This window comes from Nipponia nippon, unplaced genomic scaffold, assembly GCF_047370975.1.
Source record: "Nipponia nippon isolate SJK-2023a ecotype South Korea unplaced genomic scaffold, ASM4737097v1 scaffold_4, whole genome shotgun sequence".
In the NCBI taxonomy this organism is placed as follows: Eukaryota; Metazoa; Chordata; class Aves; order Pelecaniformes; family Threskiornithidae; genus Nipponia; species Nipponia nippon.
This window is the reverse complement of record NW_028262358.1, coordinates 32,685,315-32,706,745: the sequence shown is the minus strand read 5'-3', so window position 1 is coordinate 32,706,745 and position 21,431 is coordinate 32,685,315. Positions and strand designations below refer to the sequence as shown.

The window sequence follows — 21,431 nt, the reverse complement described above, 5'->3', positions numbered from 1 at the left end:
AGCATTTCTGCCAAACTTGCCTGTAAGTTTTTGCAGCCAATCTAACTGAAGTTGTTGAAGTTGCCTTGCTAAACAGAAAACTAATAAAAGCTAGGTAACAAAGGCATCGTCTTACCCACCTAAGGTATGGCGGTTGTTACTGTCTAAAATGACAACTCCACTCCCCAGTCCTACATCGTATGGCTTCTGTAAAAGTACTGGCAGGGCACCTTCTATAGCGCTCTGGCAGATGACGGGCAAATGCCCCAGACCAGGAGGCATTCACAGCACACTCCATAACCATAGGCTGCAGGATGACTAGCTCTGCCTTCCTCCAAAAAGAGGTTAAAACTGAGTTTTCTGCATGTTCCTCATAAACAATATTTACATTGGAGCCTCAGGTCCTCTCTGCTTTACCTGAAGAACAACAGATGAGTTGCTAAAACACTCCCTGTTAGCAAGGACTTGTATGTCATGTGCATCATGATCCTCAAGATCTTTCCGGAAAGCCTAAAACCTAGTTTAACTTCAAGTGTTTTTGATAGCTCTATAGCCTAAAACACTTACACATCTTCCAAAGCACTGGCGAAACTGAAGGGAACCACAGCTACAGAACTGCAAACAGCTGAGTTAGAGTGAAGTTTCATGTCAGAGCTAAGTTGGTCTACTTGCACCCCCAAAGGAGGACTCCCTTTCCCTCTCTCTCTCACTGGCATTCGTCAGAGTCTGCTGTGAGCAGCTGAAGGAGATAAGCCAGAAGAAAATTCATGTCTTTCTGCAGGGTAGTTTTCTGCCTGTTAACTCCCTTGGCCAAGTTCACAGCTGGGTCAGACAAGTGCCAAATCAATAGAGGGGGTAGGAAGAGGCAAGCACAGAGCAGGACCACCCTGTAGCCTGCAGCTAGGCCATCAACAGGCTTTGTGGCAGAGCGAACCGGTACCCTCAGCTGCATGAGGAGATAATGTGAATTTCCCCCATCACCTCTTGATGTGATCTTCAATCTACCACAATTTTTCTTCGGTGTGACCAAAAATTATTCACAGAGGGGGAAAAATAATAAATTCCTCATCAAGTGAGCTGTATCTTTTATCACCATTTATGGTAAAACACAACAGCTCCAGAGTAAATAAACACTGGCTTTACCTTAACAGGACGGTAGCCAAGTTCAGTGGCTTTGTGGATTCCTTCCATTACCTTGTGAAAGCCTAAGATATAAAAAGAATAAAAATTTATTTTTCTTGTTTAAAAACAGAATGCAAAAGGAGGTTATTAAGTACAAGACAAAAAGATGACAAATAAAAACCCATCTGATTCAATAGACAGGGCTACAAGTAAGAAGAGCTGCAAGTAAAGAGACTTCAATGCTACACACACCCCACCGCACACACCCTCCCCAAAGGCTGCCAGTGTTACTGTGGTCAAGTCACTGAGAGAAGATTTTTAACCAGCATATGGGTAGTCAAAAATACTGGTATGCTTTTCTGCATCTTTGGACATCCCTGTATCATTAGCACATGATTCTCCACTTCGCCATAATTCAGTTTTGCCTGGTGTTAGGTTCTTCTTAAAGGGAGTGGCAAGCATTTGTGAACTGCCTCCAGATGCAATGAAGAAAGAATACTAAATTAATGTTCTTTTGATAATAATGGCACGTGTGTCTTCACTAAACTGGCAGAATCTCACTGTTCTCAGTCAGACAGCAATATCGCTAAGTGAATTTTAAAAGGATCTTTCTAAAGTGTGTATGGAGGGGAGTGGGGTTAGGAACAAACAAAAGCCCCTCAATTCCCTCTTCATCCCTGGCTACGGGTGTAATTGGCTTCCCAAAGCTACTGTCTATCCATTAGTTTGAAAATCACTGGCAGCATTTTACAGGATCATCAGTTTTATGACTACTTTAAACACGTAAAATTGGTGAGCACAACATGGGGGGGATTAGAGCATTTAGGAAAGCAATTCAGTTGGCCTTTGACCCTTGAAAACAAATGAAAGATGTCAGAAACTGCAGTGGCTTCAAGGAATGAAGTGCCCAGCCTCACCCTACCATTTAGTGTGGCCTACACTTGTCAGCTGTTCCCAGACACAGAGATACAGTTACTTTAGGGTAAGTATCTTCACCCCTACACGTACCTCCTAAATTTGGAAGGAAAAAAAAAAAAAAAAAGCAACAGTGCGATTTTGGAATTCCACAGGCCTTTAGGAAAGCCTCTTAATCATCTCATTCAAACCACACCTTCTGTCAACTTTAAACAAAGTTAAGACCTTTCATCATGCCATCAATTTGACATTTGACATATTATTCCTTCCCTACCACACTCATAAGCTGGCAGAGAAGCGAGGTGATAGTAGCAAGAACGAACCAGCAAGCTACCGAGCTCTGGGTACGCACTGCTGGTGAGCGGGCGTGCTCGGCTGCTAGCCCTGCTTGTGAATGCCTCTCCTGCCCTGTCAGGTGCTAGACTAAGTTCCCCTCCTGTTCTGCACTCTAAACCCAGGTGTGAGAGACCAAACACTGCATGAGACTGAGCTCCTTCTTCCAAAGCTGTAGTCTTCAACAGCAAATACTTTACACATGCTAGCAAAAGGGCAATACCTTCCAGACGTTTGTGCTGACAATCCCTGTGCTGTTCCTAGTCACATGTTTTTCCGTGTAGGTCCATCACCCTCCTTTCCCTATCTCATATCGACTGGACTGCCTAATAAAGAGATCGTGCCTTCATTAATCTGTAGGTGCTTTACCAGAAATAAGCAATAACCCAATAATATTCTGTGCATACTTAATACTGGATGCATTCAAGATTAGGGCCGGGGGGGGGGAGGAGAGACAAGAAACTTAAACTTAGCTGCTTCCTGGCTGGTAAAGGCATTATAAAGCATGAACACAGGAAAGCGGAGGATGGTAACCGCTTTATAAGCGGGTCCTAATGCTAGTCCTGGCTGCAAAAAGAGAGGTGAAGAGCAAGGAGAAGACAGTAAACTAACTCTTGCAAACAACTGTTTGAAGCTGTAACTTGTCACCCTTCTCCTTTCACCACCTCCTTGTTTTGCATGCGCCCAGGAAGCCTGCAGCACCAGCAGTAGCTTGCTTTCCCATTAAGCAAGTTCGCAGGCTGAATGTGGCAACAGAGATAACGATACACTGCTGTATGCACATCCCAGACCCACGAATGGGATCAAAAAAGCTCTGTAACAGCTCAGAAAACCTCATGTGCAACTTCAGGATTGCAGAAAGGTGAAACTGAACTTCACTAAAAAGGCCAGGAAGCAATGACTAGCAAGCAGCAGATCAAAAACTCCGCCTGTTTGAACACTCGATGCTTGGGCTCAGCTTGCTGTACACGTATGGTACAGGATTACAGCTTGCAATGCATCTAACTCGATGTCCTTCCCAGTTCTGCCTCTTGCCTCCTGCCACGCTAGCACAAGAGTGTGGTATAGAACAGCTACCTAAATCTCTACAAACAACAAAAAAAGTAAGCTATTCTGTTGAACAACTATGAGCTTGTTTCCACTAAAAGATTTTGGGGGCAGGGTGATTACTTAAAATAAAAATTTTTTAGAGTAAAAAAATAAAAATCTGTAACTGCATTTCATATTTTGATGTTAACCGTTTTCTGTTTTTCCTTTATGGCAAGCTGTTAGGAGTTCATTTGTATTGCCATACATATTGAACCATCCCTTCTAGATCAAAGTCCTTGTGTGGTAATGGAACAACAAAAAGAATAAAACCAAAACATTTCAAAATATGAGAGCAGAAATGAATACTAGATGTCACTGTGTCAGGAAATATTGTCAAGGCACAGAAGTTCTTTAGGTTTTTGTTTGATATTTCAAAATGTCAACCCTTCTCTTCCACCCACTGAAAAATTTTAGTATTTTCATCTTTTTAGATTTCTTCTGAAATCATAACTTTAGCCAACTTTAAAGCACAGGGAACCTTAGACAATTCCATAACAATCCTATGTGGGACAACACCTCCCAACATTTAATCCTTACAAGAAGAAAGGCTTCAAGCCTGTGTTTAATGATTCAATTACAGTACAATATTATCTCATTTTCCTTGTACTGAACAAAAAAGAAGGGACAGGCTGTGAAACAGGTTAGACTGGATACCTGCAAGAAAGTACTTTTCATTTGTTCATTCCTTAGAATGTGGTAACGGGGAGAAGTAGAAATATTATGGTCCTCTAATGTGCTTTCACACATCAGTTGAAATCTCTGATCATCTCACAGCCATTCCCTCTACTCTAACCATTTGGTAATAAAAGCAGGCATAATGCAGGTCACCTGCACCAGAGATACAAAATTCCAGCCTTTTCTTAAAACCCTAGAATGAGTTTCCAGAGGAGCAGAAAAATTCATTCCAAGTTTCTTGAGCTCCTGGTTAGCTCCATAATCAGATGCCACCTTTACTTTCCACAGAAGTTACCAGCCTGTAGGAGTCTAAGACCAGGAATCCCTCTCACCTTCATAGAGCTATATCTTGTCGCCTCTGGAACTGACACAGGAGACAGGGTAGCACAGTAGGGCAGGCACTTTATTCTCTGCTCATTCCATACTTGGAAATCTCCTATTAAATAAAAAACCCTCAAAAACAATAAAAAAGTATTTTTACATAATTTCAGCCCTTAACAAAAGAAAAAACCCAAGTCAGCGTTACTCTTTTTACCTGATCTCCACTTAAAAAAAAAAAAATTATCTATGATTTGGAGACTTTATTCTCCTCCTTAAAAATATTGAGTCATAGAAACTTCCCTGTTCATTCTCTATGCTATTCAGCTGAGCAACTTCTCTCTTTGTGGTTAAAGACCTTTTTTTCTTCAAAGGGGAAAGAGAGGATGAGAACATTTATATAAATAAAAATTACCCTCATCCCCCAATAACTTTTAGTTTACTTTATAAGCAGCACATTCCTCACAGCTTCCAATCAGATATGAAGAGCTGTGGCCATATAATTCAGGAAGCTGGAGGATCAGGTTTGCCCCTTCAGTAGCAAAGGGCAGGCTTGTTTCCAGGGGGTGTCACAAGCCAGGTAACATTCAAATGCAGAGAGCAGAAGGAAAGAGCACAGTCAACACCTGCTTGTGATTAGATACTCCCAGATACATCTCTGGGAGCCAACTGTGCCATGACACAACCAGATTAATGCAACTGCCTACGCTGGAAGGATAACACTCCAGTCAGATTTATGACAGGAACAGATTTCTGCACCATGATGTAGAAACATGAAGAAGTGCTCCCAGAGAGACTGTAGACAAGGACACCTTTCTGCACCTGTCAGCAGAACTTCGATTTGATAGCTGAGTGATTCAAACGTTGAAATTACTCTCATAGCATCCCACATTGCTACAGCCCTTGCCCTACGTTTATCTTACGTTGTTGCACCATCTAGTGGCTACTTGGAGGTTTTGTCTGAAGTTCACAGACGGCCAAAGTTACATTACTGGACAGAAATAGAACGATACAAAATCGAATCAGTTTTAGGTGGGAAGGAAGCCCAACCATGAAGCTGAACTTCATGATGAGCTTAAGGATTCATTTAAACAAGAACGTGTAACACTGGGCACATCCAAGCATGTTTGAAACCTCGTTTGGAATTACCAGCTCAATTGGAGAGAAGTTACAAAGCTAGCACCCCTCCTCAAATGACCTCAGCCACGGTTTATGTTAATTCCTATTAAAGAGTAGTGGAGGTAGGAAACATCACTTATCACAAGTGAGACCACTGCTAGCATGCCCCAAATACAACTTCCAGAAACTGCCGCTGTTTGTGACAGGAAGTTCAGTTCCTGTGGCATCTTAGTTCCTGGCTGCTACAGCCGGGACATCTGTTTTTTGAACAGGATTAAGGAACAGCAGCACACAAGACCAACACAAGATTTGGAGAGTCCTTTTGATATCCATGACTAACCAGTAATCAGCCAGTTAGTGGCAGCTGTAGTCACAGTCCCTCTGACTGTGGTGAGTTGAGCATCTTCTACTCCATCAGCTCCAACTAAAGGGGCTCTACCTGCCTAAGGGTTGTAGAAAGAAGGAAAAAGAGTCACCATCAAATAAGCTAGTATAGACTACTTCTCCTAGCCTCAGAAGGACAGCAGTTCACTCCCCTCCCAAAATAACTGAGTGTGAAAGACATACCAAACAACTCACAACATTACTGCAAGTATTAACACAGTTGCCTTAGAAGACAAGCCTGTACCTTTCCTTCGGACAATGAACTCAAATTTAGCTGGGACCAAAGTATCCAGGCTAATGTTAATGGCGTTCAGTCCTGCCTCCTTCAATCGGGGCAGCAATCTGGCTAAGTTGATCCCGTTGGTTGTGACGGCAATGGTTTTCAGCCCTTCTAGCTTGTACAGTTGACCTAGGAAAATAAAAAGTGAAAAGAACACTTTAAAAGAAATAATTCAACTGTTACTTACACAGAAAACCCAAAAGAAGATCTGTGAAACAAACAAAAAAACATCACTCAGGGTGTGAGGAAAACATGGATGCTTCAGTGCTTCAGCTTTCTTCCAGCTGTACTGGTTTGAGACCCATTTTAGCACAAACCCATTTCAAAAGGTATGAAAGACAGTAGCTCACTGCAAGCAAAACTGGTTAAAAAGAACACTGAAAATGCACACTAATTTTGTTCTCCATTTCTTAGAGTAAATAGCTACTTTATTGTTGGAAGAAGGCCTCTGATTGTTTACCTTCTTTTCCTCAATCTAGCTTGCAAACTGAATTCTGTGTTCTGCAATAATAATAAGCAGCAAGTCACCCTTTCCACACCTGACACTTGAACTAGCTGCCTTTATCTAGCAACATTTCTCCTGCTATGCTTTACCAAAAACCAGTTCTAACCCAGAGGTAGCTGCCAGCAGTTTAAACTGCTGAAAGAAATACCACATATACTCCTAACTAAACAGAAAAAGGTCAACATATTAGACCATTACAGAGAATCCAACACAACACCACCCAAGGGACAAAACACTTGCACTTGACACCACAGTGGTAGCCCAGCCAATTGAAGAGGGCTTACGCAAGACACTGAAAAATGGCTAGCAAAAGAAAACCACATAAGAAACAGTTAATATCTTGAGACTAAGATTTAGAAAATAGCTGCCTCCTTGTAAGCCAAATGCAGAAATCCTCAGCATACCAGATCTCCGGAGGCAGGCTTTTCAAACCTCCAGTTATCAGTATAATAACAAATAGGAAAAAAACCCTCATAAACCACTTGCAGAAGCAGAGCCAAGGCAAGGTAATTTTCTTATTTTCCCCCCTCCCTTCTCTCATAGCCTCCACCCTAATTAGCTGAGAAATATTTGAAGAACCTTTACTCTTGAGGCAGCTTTAATTACAGCACAAATATTTCATAGTCCCTTCTTCCCTCCCTATTTACCTCTATTTGTTCATGTTGATAAGGGCTTTACTTCTGCTTTATCTCATTTCCCAGCTATTCTCAAAACATTCACCCTAAGCTGGGCCCAAAACTCTGGAACGGGACAAGCCGGGTCACACCAAAGATGCTCAAGCTCACAGCAGCAGCATTTTGCAACATGATTAGGAGCCCTGTAAAGCCGTTTGGAACCTGAGGCTGTAAGGAAAGAGCAATCTTTACTAAGAACTAGATTTTTCCGGCATTCACCTCTCAAAATTCCTGACCAGGAATAACCTTTTCCTAGAGGATGAGTTCTGTTGGCCCAAGTTTGCCAAAAATTACTTAACACCAGCTACCACGAGCAGCCTAGTCTTTGTGAAAGCACAGGATACACATTGCACCCAGAGGACAGCATAGGAACACCACTACTTTTATTTACCGCCTCAGAACACACAAAATGCTCAACCTCCTAACAACAGAGAAAAAAAAAAAAAAAAGACTAGCTGCCATACAGGCTTCATTGCTAGAAATGTAAGATGCACAAAGGCATTGAATAAAACCAAAGCCGTGCTGCAGCCTAAAATGGAAAAATTAAAAAAAGTAGCACCAGCTGATTAGGTCAGTTAGTGCGGGCAGCAGCTGTTACCAATGCATCTTCTTCCTCATCAGACTACAGGATGAGGCACTGGAAATACACTAATATGTGGAACCACCTGTAATAACAAATTGGACAGAAGTCAACTGTGAGATTAGAGACGGAGACTTAACACTAAGACCAACAAGTTAAAAAGGACCAGTTACTTAGGACACTCTGCCTTATTTGTGCAAGCTAAGAAGTGGAACACTTGCAGTTGCTTGGCTTCTTGACTTGATGACCTCTAAATTCAAAAGGGATTAACGAGATTTCATAACTTTGTAACTCACCTTGGACCTGTATTAAGTCTGTTTGCTGACCTTTGGTCACTGCTTTAGCAACAATCAGTACAAGCAAAGGCAATTGATAAAACTATCAAGTAGACAAGGAAACAGAACAGATGCTATAATTCAATAGCATGAAGATAAAAGCTTACATGTCAGGCTCAAGCCATCAATTAAACCCTTTTACATTTACTTTTTCCTTTAGGATCAGGAGCATCTTCTTAAATAAACAAATTTCTTACATATTCTCCTCCGATTGTTTCCTCAATTGCACTTCTCCTGATTGAGTCCAGAAAAGGTATGTGTATCCCCTAAAACATGAATTAATAAGTCTACCCTGCATCACTTCACTCTTGAAATGTGTATTTTGCTGTAAAAAGTCATCCAATCGTCCATCCCCTACCCCATGGAAAATGATTTTGTCAGTGGAGATGTATACTTCTCACACTGTTAATAATAAACAGCTATCACACAGCTTACATCCGGTGCTAATTTAAACTTTGAGTATCCCAAAGGAGATGGATTCTATATTCCACTGTCAGCTGCTTCAGAAAAGTCTCGAACACATGTTTTCAGCAGTCCCCAGGACATGGTTTAGCTTTCAGCAAGTGTTAGTTGCTGAGTCATAGTTTATGTGTGTGCATGCATTAAAAGAAGATTTGAAATAATCTAAAAACTGTATCAAGTCTGTGAATAACATGGTCTCCTACAGTAGCTTCAAATCACATTTGTTCATTGAAACAACAAAAAAGTTTGAACTTGAGTATTAGAAATATATGGTAATAGCAATCCAGCGTTACTATTTTTGAGCTTTATTGGTATTTCACAGACCATTTATGGTTAAGAGAAATGTTTGCTGAAAACAAACCTAACTTAAATCTCAACCCTATTCAGCACCTGAGATATTGTAGCCAGCTTCTATAAACCATCTAGAAATCCAGATTAACTCTATTCCAGCCCAAACCAATACGTTGTGCTAAGATGGCCTCAATAAAGGTGACTAACTCAACTGTTGCAGAACACATTTTTGGGCTTGTTTTCCCTTCAGTGAGTTTTCCCATAGTTGTTACACGCGATCTATTTAGTTTTGAGACTTTTATCTTAATCCCAAATTTGTGCACCATAGAGTAACACCAAAGTCTGAGAAGACAAAAAGTGTTTATAGACTTAATTTGCCAATTTTCAATATGCCTTAGAAAAAAACAGCCAGGCTAATACAAATTCATGACAGAATGAACTAATGCAACAGGACAATCATCTTAACGTCCATTACCCTTACCCCAAGATCACTACTCTCTTGTCATCCTTTAAAATGATCACTATGAATCTGTCAAAGTTCAGCTGTGAACAAGAACACAGGCAGCATAATGAAAGCCCAGTGGTTCAAAAAGATCCATCTCCCTCTTTCAGCCACAGAAATAAACCTTTGAGAATTCTATCACTGCAGTAAAGCAAACAAACAAACAGCTTTCTATCCTTCCAATAGCAATACATCAGAATTGCAGCAATGTGATAATTATTTTGCAATGGCCTGGCTACTCAGCTTACACCCTCAACATCAGAGTAGCTGTGTTGACTATAAAAAGCTGTCAGCTACCGCTGATAACTCAAAAAGGTGCATACACTAGGAAAGAAAGCTCTGCACTGATGATGTTGATTTCAAGTCATTTTCATGCCAATACTATATGCTGAACTGTAAAGCTTTATTGTGTTTTAAAATACAACCTATTTTATAAATCTGTCTCCCTTTTGGCTGGCGAAAGCCAGCTAGAAATAATTATACCTATTATTACTAGAAATGGGGAATGCCTTCCTGAAAGAAACGGGTCTCTTGAAGGGCACTTGGCACTCTCAATCCTAAATAAAAAAAAATAACCTATCATGCATGGACAAAATCCCCTAGAGAATGGTATTCCAGAGTTCCAGAAAGATGAAGTTAGTGCAGTTTCAGGACTCCTCACAATCAAGGTTCAAGGAGACGCAAGCTAGCTCACTTTAGCTGTACCTTTTCCAGCTACAAACAGGTCAGTTCTACATACTACACCGCTCTGCTGCTTCCTTTGGAAAAGACCGTAAAGGTCTTCCAAATCCTGAACAAAACAGAGCAGGAGCAGAGACCAACTGTTTTCTGCACCAAAGCTCAGTGTTATCAGTAGGCAGTTACTCTACTTTCAAGACCTTCATCTTCCATATTAACCCTTGCTTATCTTCAGTACTTACAAGAATATACATGCAAAACCAGACAAGTTCAGTTGCCTACAATACACCAAAGTGCACCCACCTACATAGCCTTAATCTAATACATTGCCACTACACAAAGCTATTGTAATGTCCATAACATACGAGATTTTGGATAGGGAAAAGCGCACCTGGCTCAAGAAAAAAACCAGGCACAGTCAGTCAACACAATACCAATCGAAGGAGACAGACTTCTAAAAATCACCCAGTAATTTATCTTCTATTGAAATAATAGTCTTCATCAATAACTGTACAAATATAGACATTTCAACCATTCCTTATTAACCACAGACAAGCAAGTGACATCTGTTATCAAGGAAACAAAACAAAACCACAAAAACACCGCCCCCCCCTCAAAATCCAAAAGAAAACCTGTTTTGTTTGTAAGCACGTATCAACTGTTCCTCCCCAGAGAGGACCTGGTCACATCAATTCTTGATTTTTCACCCCAAGGCTGCATTACTGCAAGCTATTCTAGTAGATGTTGAATATGAAGACAACACTAAGTTCAGCTGTTATAACATGAAGTTCCATCCAAGCAGAAGAGCAGAACTGGAAGTTTTCTGAAAGGTACTATCTTGCATTTCACAATGTTGGGAAAAAGCACTGTCATTTAATGTATAATTATTCTTCAGGCTGCTGGACTGTATTAGTAAATAGTTATAAGCATAGTTCTTGGATCAATATATAGCAAGTCGCTTTGAAACACACTGTATTTATTGGGAACTCACCCACAATATCAACCACATCGGGACGGATAAGTGGCTCTCCTCCTGTCAGTCGGATCTTCTCTACGCCTTCCTTCACAAACAGTCTGGCTAGGGTGATTATCTCCTGAGCAGTAAGTAGCTCTGATTTAGGGGTCAGCTGAACACCTTCCTCTGGCATACAATACTGACCTGAAACAAAGAATACAGAAATACATGGGGAAAAAATAACCAGCAGCAGTTAATATTGATGGGCAAAATGCACCAAGTGCAACTGTTTTTAATGGACGTCAAATGACTCTGCTTTCCTGAAATACAGAGAAGATCATACACCAAATCTTACAAGCAATCCCCTTAACAATCTCCTGTTTTCCTTCAGAAGAAAACCCAAGACTCATGGGTCTCAAAATTACAATGGATCCACTTTGAAGGAAAAGCTGATCATAATTCTATCTAACCTGCATTCAGAGACACCAAACTCACCTGGCAAGCACTGGGACACTGCCACAAATTTTGCAGCCCTAATTGCGGGAATGCCTAGGTCCAAGCTCTCATGCTTACCACACACTTTGGGTATGGCATACAAACATCCACAAGCACCATCATCCAAACCACACCTAGTCTGATGAAAGACCTGTCACTCCCACCTGTCTCTGGCAGATCCCTAGGCTTGCTCCTGCTTCCCCATCCCGCCAGCAGCTCAGCCCCAAATCAGTCTCTATCTACCCTTTACCATTACTTTGTGAAGCCAAGAAACAGCACAGGGCCAACACAGCACTAAGTACCCTCACTCAGTTCTGGGCCTTTGCACAATATAGCGCCTAAGAGCTTTGTGCAAGAAAGGAGACACTTACACCGGAGGTTGCATTTTTCGGTTAAAGAAATTCGCAAGTAGTTGTGCTGACGCCCAAAGCTGTCCGTCAAAAATGCAGAGAAGGGAACAGCATGTTCCAGTAGAAAGCGTCCTCTTCCTGAGCCTTGCAATTCCTGTAATGAAAACAAGCAAGTGCTAAATATTTGAATAGTTATCCAATCGACTTGCTGTATAAATACTAACTTTGAACTCAACTGATAATTATTATTCCATTTTTTCCCACAGGGACAGCTGCACAAGAAAAACCCATGACTTTATGGTCAAAACTCACCATTTATTGATTGTTTCACACCCTACTTAATTCCATGGAACTGTACCACAATTTCCCTGTGCATTTTAAGATACAGCCTCTTTGCCACAGGTGCTTCAGGTTTTTTGTGCAGAACAGGAGGCAGCTTTTTTCAATTGCGCGTCTCTTCACTTTCCAGATTCAATGATCCAGGACCACTCAATCTCACTGCAGCCTTCAGATAAATGAAATCATATAGAAGGGTCCCTCCCTGCACTTCAGCACAAGAGAACTAAAAGCTGATGAAATACTGCATCTCTGCTTGCGTCCCTACAGACTTCCATGTGCAAGACATAACATCTTGTTAATAGCAAGACCAAATTATTGCTGTGTACAATTATGTTTCATGATGTCTGTTTCAAGAACGTTTCCAACAAGGTCTTGTTGCCCAAATCCATACAATAGAATACTTCCAAAAAGCTTGTCTCAGTTAAAAGATGATAAATAATGCAGGGCACAGTGGGACTGAAAGAGAAACGTATGATCCTGAACACCCCACCTGTTCAAGCCTGCATAGAGAGATTCAGAATTTTAATGTCTTTAGTTAATAAAGTCACGAAGTGAATATTAAAAGTGATCTCTTATTTACAATTTTGGGGGTCTGTAAAGCACAGTATAACATGTAAGCAACGTAGAGCGACACAGTTTTCAGGAAGTACTGAGTATTTGCCCTCCAGAATGAGGGCTGATCGCTTTAGGTACCAAATGAAATATCCCAAATTAGTAGCTGCTACTGGAAATGAACACAGTCCAAGTTTATACCAAGCATCCTTAAAACATCATTACCATCAACACCAGAACACTGTTAGTTATAGCAAGGTCTAAACGCAGGGAGTCCCACTGCCTTTAGCCCATGACTTTCAAATTACCATGTTATATCTTGGTTTTTCTACACCTGTAAAGCACAGCTGAAACCACTCTGCTACTTTTGGAAAATACTTCTATACCTTAAGTGAAACATACAGTAACTGAACCAACTCTTATCACAGTACTGCAGAAAGGCAAAAGTTTACCAACATACTTTAATCAGCTGGTGGATACTTGGTTCAGGCATTACATACAAACATCCACAAACAACGGCATCCAAACCCTGCCAAGTCTGGTGTCTTTTCATCTACTATATCCCAGTTAAACTAACATTTTATAGGAGGCCAATTTAATAACTCTGACAGAGGCCAGCTGCGTAGCCTCACAAAACGAAACAGAAAGAACAGGATCAAAATAATTAAAGGAAGTACCTTCACTGTGTCCTTGTTAGTTAACCACTTACAAGGATTTAAAAGCCACCTAACAAAACTGGAAGAAAGCTAAAGGACTCCTGGGCCTTCATCTCCAGTGAAAGAGCACATACAAAACCATTTCTGGATACACGGTGTTCACAAAGTTAAAAAAGTGAGGGGGGAAATAATCAGCGGCAGAATTGTGCCTCAAGTCAAAATCATACTGGCTAGTCTTGATAGGTTGCAGTAGGCAAAGGATTAAATAAAGTCTGGACATAAATTTAAGATGTAGAATGAGGAACCGGACAAAATAAATTTAAGATGTAGAATGAGGAACCGGACAAAATGACACGTTAGCTAGAATTCAAACTGCTTAACTGAGCAAAAGTCAAGATTTCCATCTAGTGAAAAACAGACCTGTGAAATCTCCAGACATACTAAAATCGGTATGTACGATACGATGCCAAGGGACTGGGCAGAAACACCCATAGCCACGGCCATCATCTCCCTGGCTCTGGTCATCACTGGTAGTAACCATGGGAGTTAATCCTGCACAGTATTTCCAAACAGCCCTAGCGAGAAGTCTAGAAACGGTCAGCTAAAATGTTGAACAACCCAGGTATGCTTCCTCAAAACATTTTATTCTGAAAGCATTTGTACAAAGGATTTGGGGGTGGGTGGAGAGGACACCCTCAGTGACCAGATCAGCCAGGCGGCAAGCGTTATCTGGGGAGAGGCCCAACTGCAGCCACCAGCAGCTGCAGCAATTTTGACTCCAGCTGCGCTAACACCGCGGCTGCTGCTAAACTTACAAGCAGGAGCAGTCTGTCTTGGCAGCACAATCTTTCCACCAGCATTTAAACAATCCACTACACTTTTTGATCCAAACAGCGTTGTGGTTAGATGAGAAGTTCTCTAGGAACAACCCTGGCAGTGGGGGGTGTTACAGAAGATGAAGGAGACATGAAGTGGCTGATTTCTAAGCGTAGAAAGCATCTGTTTACCCCTGATAAAACAGCAGTACTAGTTTCCAAGTAATTGCTTTTCTGCTGGAAGAAAGAAATCAGTCTCAGTTTTTCTTCTGAAACGGCCACAAGAGCAGAGGGATAAGGGGAGCAAGGCCAGCCCTCCCCAGGCCTGCCCCTCCCTCCCAGTGGCACCAAAGGTGTCAGTGACAAGAGCTGCAAAAACCGACCCCTCTGCAGCCACCGGCGCTGCTCTCACTTACACACATTCTTACATCTCCCTCTTCACCACTGTCCACAGGCAGAACAGGTCATCTGGTTTTTAATCCTCCCAGGGAAACGCTCCAGTCTGGGCACCTGCGGGTTGTTCGTGAGCTCTGCACGGCTTTACTCTCCCCAGGAAACCCCGAGCTGGGAGCTCGCTTTGTTAGAAATGCTGGCTCTTGCACTTATTGTGGGAGTTTCTCGGAGTACAAGCAGGGTTAAGTCAAAGAGCCCAGCTAAATATTGAGACTTCATTTCTGCTTCTTCTCCAGTTAGAAAACTCACCCTTGAACAGACTAAGTCTGAAGAAATTTTAAATACTGCCAACTTTGAAAAAAACACAAGTATTTTTTCTTGAAAACTGCACTGCTTTCTGGCCTTGGTGGATTTCTGACGTTCTCCTTCCTATTATTCTGGAAAGGTGTTCACATTTGAGAGGGGAAGCACTCCCATGCTTATTAAAATTATTTTAGCCCTTCTTGTAGGAGCACTCCTCCCCTGTTTCTTTCTCAATAACTCATTTTTGCACCTTTTTCAGGACCGGGCCTCCTTACCCACTCCACTTGAAGACAGAACAGTACAAACCTCCTGCCTCCCCCTTTCAGAGTGCGCGTTACAGGGAGGAAAAGAAGTGAAAAGTTGTCGTCCCCGACAGAAGGCAGGCAAGACAGGGAGACTTTAATGACTGTATCTAATGGATGCCAAAACTGTATACTTTCTTTTCAAGGACAATAATATGCTTAAAGTAATTTCCTGTTTTCCGGAAGGAGCCACCACAAGTGGGATGCAGGAGCCAGCGGTTCTGTCCCTGGTCTGCCACCCCCCTGTGTGGCTGCTACAGGCAAGGAAACTAAAGTAAAAGGAATAATACTGCCTTTCATTAATGACTCTGAAGCAAACTGGCAAGAAGCAGCACATAAAGAACAGGCACTCAGCAGGCAGTTGGTGTCAATATACTTTAAAGTTCCTGTTGGAAATAACGAACTTTGGCTCTCTTGCTGCAAAGAGTGTTGGGATGGGGAAAAGAAAAAAGTTTACCAGAGCTGCTAGAGCTTCTTTCCATCAACTTCTTGCTGTGTACAGAGATGGGTTTGTCTGGGAGGAGAGAGTGACTGGAGATGGAATTTTTAAGCTGTTAGTTCCATTTCTGTCCAGTCTGATGTCAGCAAGGAGGAATTAGGAGACACCCACGAGGAGTTCAGTAGCATCAGCTTCAGCTCCACTGGGAGTGGATCCTATACTACCAAAACTGCCACTGCACCTAGCACTGACTCATATTTTTATCAGTTCCACAGGGAAGGCCAAATATCAGAGATGGAAACCTCAGCTGCCTTCCTGGTAACTCACGGCGAGGATGAAGCACACTCTCAGGTAGTCATGTAAGTAGGATTTTCCAAAGGGGAAGAATAGGGTGAGGTTGGACCTACTCACTTGCAGCATCTGTGAGAGCTATCAGAGCAGGGAGAAAGCAAAAGCTGCCTGCTACAGTTCCCAGTCTACAGGAAAAACGTTATTCAGTTCCCTGCAGTTGGAAAAGATGAGCGTTTGTTGGTATTTTAACATATCAATGCCCAAACAGATAACTTTTTCACTCAAAAGGGATGGCTATAATCCCCAAGTCCCCACTCCCCTCTCTCCATAGTTGACAGGAGACACTTCTGCACATTGGAGGAGTATGCCCTGTCACAAGGTGAGCTTAATCTGATCCGTGAAAAAACAGTTTCAGTCTCTGGGCTGTCAATCCTATGTTCTATACTAGTGCTGAAAGAAGGAGAGCTTAAGATGACTGCACCTACCAGCTATATTTTGACAAGCTGTCAACCCTTCAGACCTGCCAATTCACCTGTGATTTCTAGGAGAACTCTTCTGACAATGCAGCAAAATTGGAAGCTGTCACCAGAGGCATTAAAAACCACCAGGAACACCACAAACTGACAGATACTGGAAAGGCTCAGTTAAACACAAGGGGGAAGAGAACAGAGCTCTCATCTATTTATCAAGCTGAAGACTGAGTAGTATACTTGCTCTAGCCTTCCACCTTCACCTTATCCCCAGTGATATTTGTGCACTATGAAACAGTAATACTTGCAAACACTTCTTCTGGACAGCCCTCGGGGACCACCACAACCTGCGTATTTATGACACCGTTAGCGCTGCTCCTGCACCCGCTGGCTCTTTCAGCTCCTCTTGGGTCTGTGCATCAGTGCTGCCGCCTCACTGTAGTACCTAAAGCTGCTGTGCCAGCATCCTGGACGCAGCTCAGCAAAAGCTCTTCTATTTCATGCCTCACATTTAATATCTTAGTCCGTAGGGAAGCGGTGACATAGCGTCCTTATTCAACCTGGAAATTAGACAACCACAGAGGCTGAAACAGGTCTAAGTAGGCCAAGTGCCAGAATGAGGTCTGAGCTGAGAAGTCCAGGACAAATGTTTTTCTTGAGGGCTCAGCAGCTGCTGCCCAACAGCTGACCCCAAACAGCATGCTACAGTTCTGGTTACTGGCACAGAGACACTGCTCAGGGACTTCGACCAGCTACCCACAAAATGGGGCGCCAGGACACAGAGTTTCAGACATGACTGGCCAAGAATAAGGGCCGTATAAGGTCTTTCTAGACAAGCCGGGCTCTCCCCTTTATCCCAGTGATGAAGACTTCATTGAGGCCACAGAAAATTTCAGGTGGTTATGTTTGAATTCCAGGATCCACATGAACAGATGGAGGAAGCTGAAACGAAACTTTGTATCAGGATGCCAAAGAGCTTTACTGGAAATGATACATCTAGAGCAGGATTAAAAAAAAAAAAAAAAAGAATGCTGATTTCCTTAATGTTATTGCTCTGAAGCTTCATTATCTTAAGAGTCCTCTCATCTTCCTCCTTTGTTTCAAAAAGCTGGGGTTTTTGCATGTAAACTTCCAGCTTACAATAAAAAAAAAAAAAAGTAATACAAATTACTTTTTCTATTGTACTGGAAAATACACAGTTTTGTAGCAGAAATATGTAATCCTATATGATTTTTTTTTAAATTCAAGAATATAATTTGTACGTGTACCATCATGTGTACAAGATGACAGGATGGCATCAGACTTTCCTTTGATGACTGTGAATTAGCCAAGAAATGCTTGTACACCACCAGATAACCGTGAAAACACTGCTTTTGGAGTGCCTGCTGCTACCTGCCCTTATCTGGTCTTAGAAAAAGGGACTCCACACTGTGCACATCTCCAAGACTGACAACTGTATCTTAAATACTAGGATACAAAGAGGTTGAAACATATGGACTAACCATTGCAATAATAAACTGATCAAGTTCTGTGTTTTATTTGTAAGCAATTTAGGATCAGCTTCCCAGGTATATCTGATTTCACCTTCAAAATTGACATGAATTTTCACAGCCTCAGATTTGCCCAGCCAGGTTATCTGGTCGGTATCATTTTACTTCTGTAAATACATCAATTTTCACCACATATTTCATATACAGAACATTATAAGGACTTAATGGGCATTCAAAACACAAATAAAAGCTATTAAGTGTTTCTGCTGGAGGGAGTCACTTACCAAGCATTCACAGAACGTGTTATTACACATAGCAAATGCAGGATACAGAATGGATAGCATGCACACAGACATTCTCCTACTGTCTCAAAAACCAGCATGTGGGAACAGGCTAAAAAGGCTGTAAGTTGAACATAAGTTCACCACACAATACCAATACAGCAGCTGCACCAACCCCACCGTTCATAACCTAACCTAAAGGCTTACAATGCATGGCCTTGGACGTAGTCTTTCAGTTGTCTCCTGAAGCTCCTGAGTTACAGAGGTCTTCCTTCCACAGCTGGAAGGACCATTTAAAAGGGGATGAAATACAGAGAGTCTAGCGCTCTCTTCTTCCCTTTGCACCCCCCACACCCAACTGAAATCTCATGAAACGAAACAGAACTCGTGAACATTTTCAGATCCAACCCAGAAGATAGTCTAGCAGTATTCACAATTGGTTTGAATGTTTGAACATCCTGTCCTCCGAAAGCACATTTCACTGTCCCCTATGGCTGTAACGCTAATTGCTCCTCTCTACAGAGGAATCCTGGGAGAGACTGAGAACAGAAAGCAGCAATGAGTATATTATCACTGTACAGTGGCTAAGTTTGCACTGTCTTTGCTTTTACATTAGCTTGCTTCTCAGGCCCTGCAGGGCATCAGCCGTGCCCCAGCACGCTTGTCACCGTGCCCCAGCACGCTTGTCACCGCTACTATGCCACACACACAAATCACCCATCCCATTCTTCCAACCTCTGTGGCTTTCGCCCCCTAAGGGAGCAGGGCTTTCAGAGAGATGGATGTTGTAATCAAGCTCTCTCAAAAGTTTTCCCGAATGTATGTTAGAACTACTCAATTTATAGAAAGTAGTTAAAAGTAATTCTGATCAGAATTTATAAAAAAGTACATGGTTTAGAAAAAAACAAAAGAAACTCAATAACCTTTCTAGACTCCCGAGCCAGGCAAACATTTGATAAAGCAACACACAAATCCATTTGGCTTTCTGTAAATAAGTAAGCGGCAGTGAATGCATTCAATTCTGGTGACACAAAGACTGTCACTAGTAGCTTTAGCTTATATTCTGCTTGTTAAAACCAGTCATGCAATTGCAAGTAAATCAATAAATCACGTCCCAGCTGGGACTACTCTGCATGTCGTACCCTATTTCTCCTAGACAGTTACAGAACCTTTGCCTTTCCGTGCAGCTTTTTCTCCTGCATTCGGACACCAAGAGACCGAATCCATCTGGGGACGGATCCCCAGTTAAATGCTAGTTTAACTGTTAAACTAGGAGGAGCTTGATCGGGGCGACACCTGTGTTGGTTTCATGCCAGAGACCAAACAAACCGCTGCGTTGCAAAGCTCGTGTGATCACTCGGAGCACAACCACCGAAAGCTGCCAAACCACTTGATTTTGACCTAGGCAGATCACATGCCGTTGTGTAATCTCCCCTTTGACGGGGAAGGGACACAGAACTGGTTCAGTCCAAGAAACTGACTGTCCTACTTACTTTCAAAGTCAGGGTGACGGCTCAACAAAGTAAAGGCATGGAATTACATATCACTACATGTTTTGTGGACTCCCCCTTCCTCACGTAATCACGTCCCCCATACAACCTACCTATCGGTCTGGGACAGGTTGCAAAATCCAGTAGGTCTGTTAGAAAGCACGAGGCAGCTGCGGTGCCGTCCGCCCCGCTCGATTCCAGCTGCCGTGCCCCTACGCCGCGGACGATCGCGAAGCCCGCGTTACCGCAAGTGCCCCTCCACGAACTACGTTTTCTTCATTTTAAGGGCAAGGCACCGGCGCGGGACTCAAAACCCCAAACACGACCTCCGTCCGCCGCACGCCTCCCAAACCGCCCCCAGGAGCAGCGCCCTCCCGTTACCGGCCGCCGGCCACCGCCTTCGTCCCCAAACCCCCCGCTCACCCCGCGGCGCCGCACCGGCCTCCCCTCACAACCCCCCCGCCGGACCCCTCCGCGCCCCGCCTCACCTGAGCCGCGGCGGAGGGAGCCCTCACGGGGGCCCCGGAGCTGCAGGCGCGGCCCGGGGCTGCCCCGAGAACCCCCCGCAGGAGCGCGGGGCCGCCGCGCCGCCCCCAGGCCGCCGCCGCCATGCGGCTCGCCGGCCCCCGACAGGCGGGGGGCTCCGGCGCCACCGCCAGCCAGCCCGCACCGTCACGCGGGGGAGGGCCGGGGGGAGCAGGCAGCCAATCAGAGCGGCCGCAGGTGCGGCGCTGCACGTCGGGAGTTGTAGTCCGCTCCCCTCAGCCGTGGAGGGCGGGAGGAGGGAGTCGCTGCCACCGGCGGCCCGCAGGTCCCTCGTCCCCGCCGTGCCCTCCCAGGGCAGAAGGCCGGGGCAGCTCCTGCGAGCCCCGCGTCCCTCAGCAGCATGGGCAAAACCCGCACTGACAGCCTTTATTGTCCGCCTTCCCTCGTTCTCGCCTCGGCCCTCCAAAAGCCAGGTGTCGAGCCCGAGGCCTGCAGGCCGGCCCTGCCTGCCGGCTGCGTTTCTGGGAAGTGCAGGCCTTGAAGGACTCGCACACGGGGTACGTGTCCCAGCAGGGACAGGCAGAGGACCAGGACACACGGTTATCCTCAGCTGGGGAACATTTTTGGTGGAAACAACGACTTCAACCTCTGTCCTGCCCAAATCTCAAGTAGAGTCTGTAAAACATCGTCACAAGATGGGCATAGGAGCTAAATGTTCTAGTATTATGGGGCATGAGAAAACAATATTTCAGTTTTCCAGCCTATTATACTTTGCCCCACACTCCCAGTATTTCACAGACAAGGGGCTTTAATGGCAAAACACCCAGTGGCCCACCATCCACCTCCACTGGGCAGTGGGTTTGCAGAGCATGGTCGCCCACTGCCGAGCTGAACTTGAGGCACTTGTTCTGAACCTGTTTCACACATGACAAGAGAGCTCGGGTGCCCAACATTTCCCTGGATCCCCTTTCCTGAATCAGTCAGCCGCTCTTCCAAGAGACACATATTCCCTAAATGACTTTCATTGTTCTTAACCTTAGAACTATGCAGCTGTTGTATTGCTGTAGCTGCTAAGAGTAAAAC

The 21,431-nt window shown here is 43.6% G+C and overlaps 1 protein-coding gene across 4 annotated transcripts in view; it reads right to left on the bottom strand.

Annotated features, from left to right (window-relative positions):
• MOCS1 (molybdenum cofactor synthesis 1) overlaps window positions 1-20,536 on the bottom strand; it is a 31,989-nt gene extending 11,453 nt beyond the window's left edge. For 3 of the 4 annotated variants that reach the window (XM_087774116.1, XM_087774117.1, XM_087774119.1), the window contains exons 1-5: window positions 20,351-20,536; window positions 12,063-12,195; window positions 11,233-11,400; window positions 6,179-6,343; window positions 1,123-1,184 (exon numbers count right to left, since the gene is read on the bottom strand). In XM_087774116.1, the coding sequence (XP_087630242.1) occupies window positions 1,123-1,184; window positions 6,179-6,343; window positions 11,233-11,400; window positions 12,063-12,195; window positions 20,351-20,473 (651 nt within the window). In that variant the 5' untranslated portion in view covers window positions 20,474-20,536. Of the gene's footprint in view, window positions 1-1,122; window positions 1,185-6,178; window positions 6,344-11,232; window positions 11,401-12,062; window positions 12,196-19,975; window positions 19,995-20,350 lie in introns of those variants that run through there. The other variant, XM_087774118.1, reaches the window with a different exon arrangement.
• Between the last annotated feature and the right edge of the window lie 895 nt (window positions 20,537-21,431).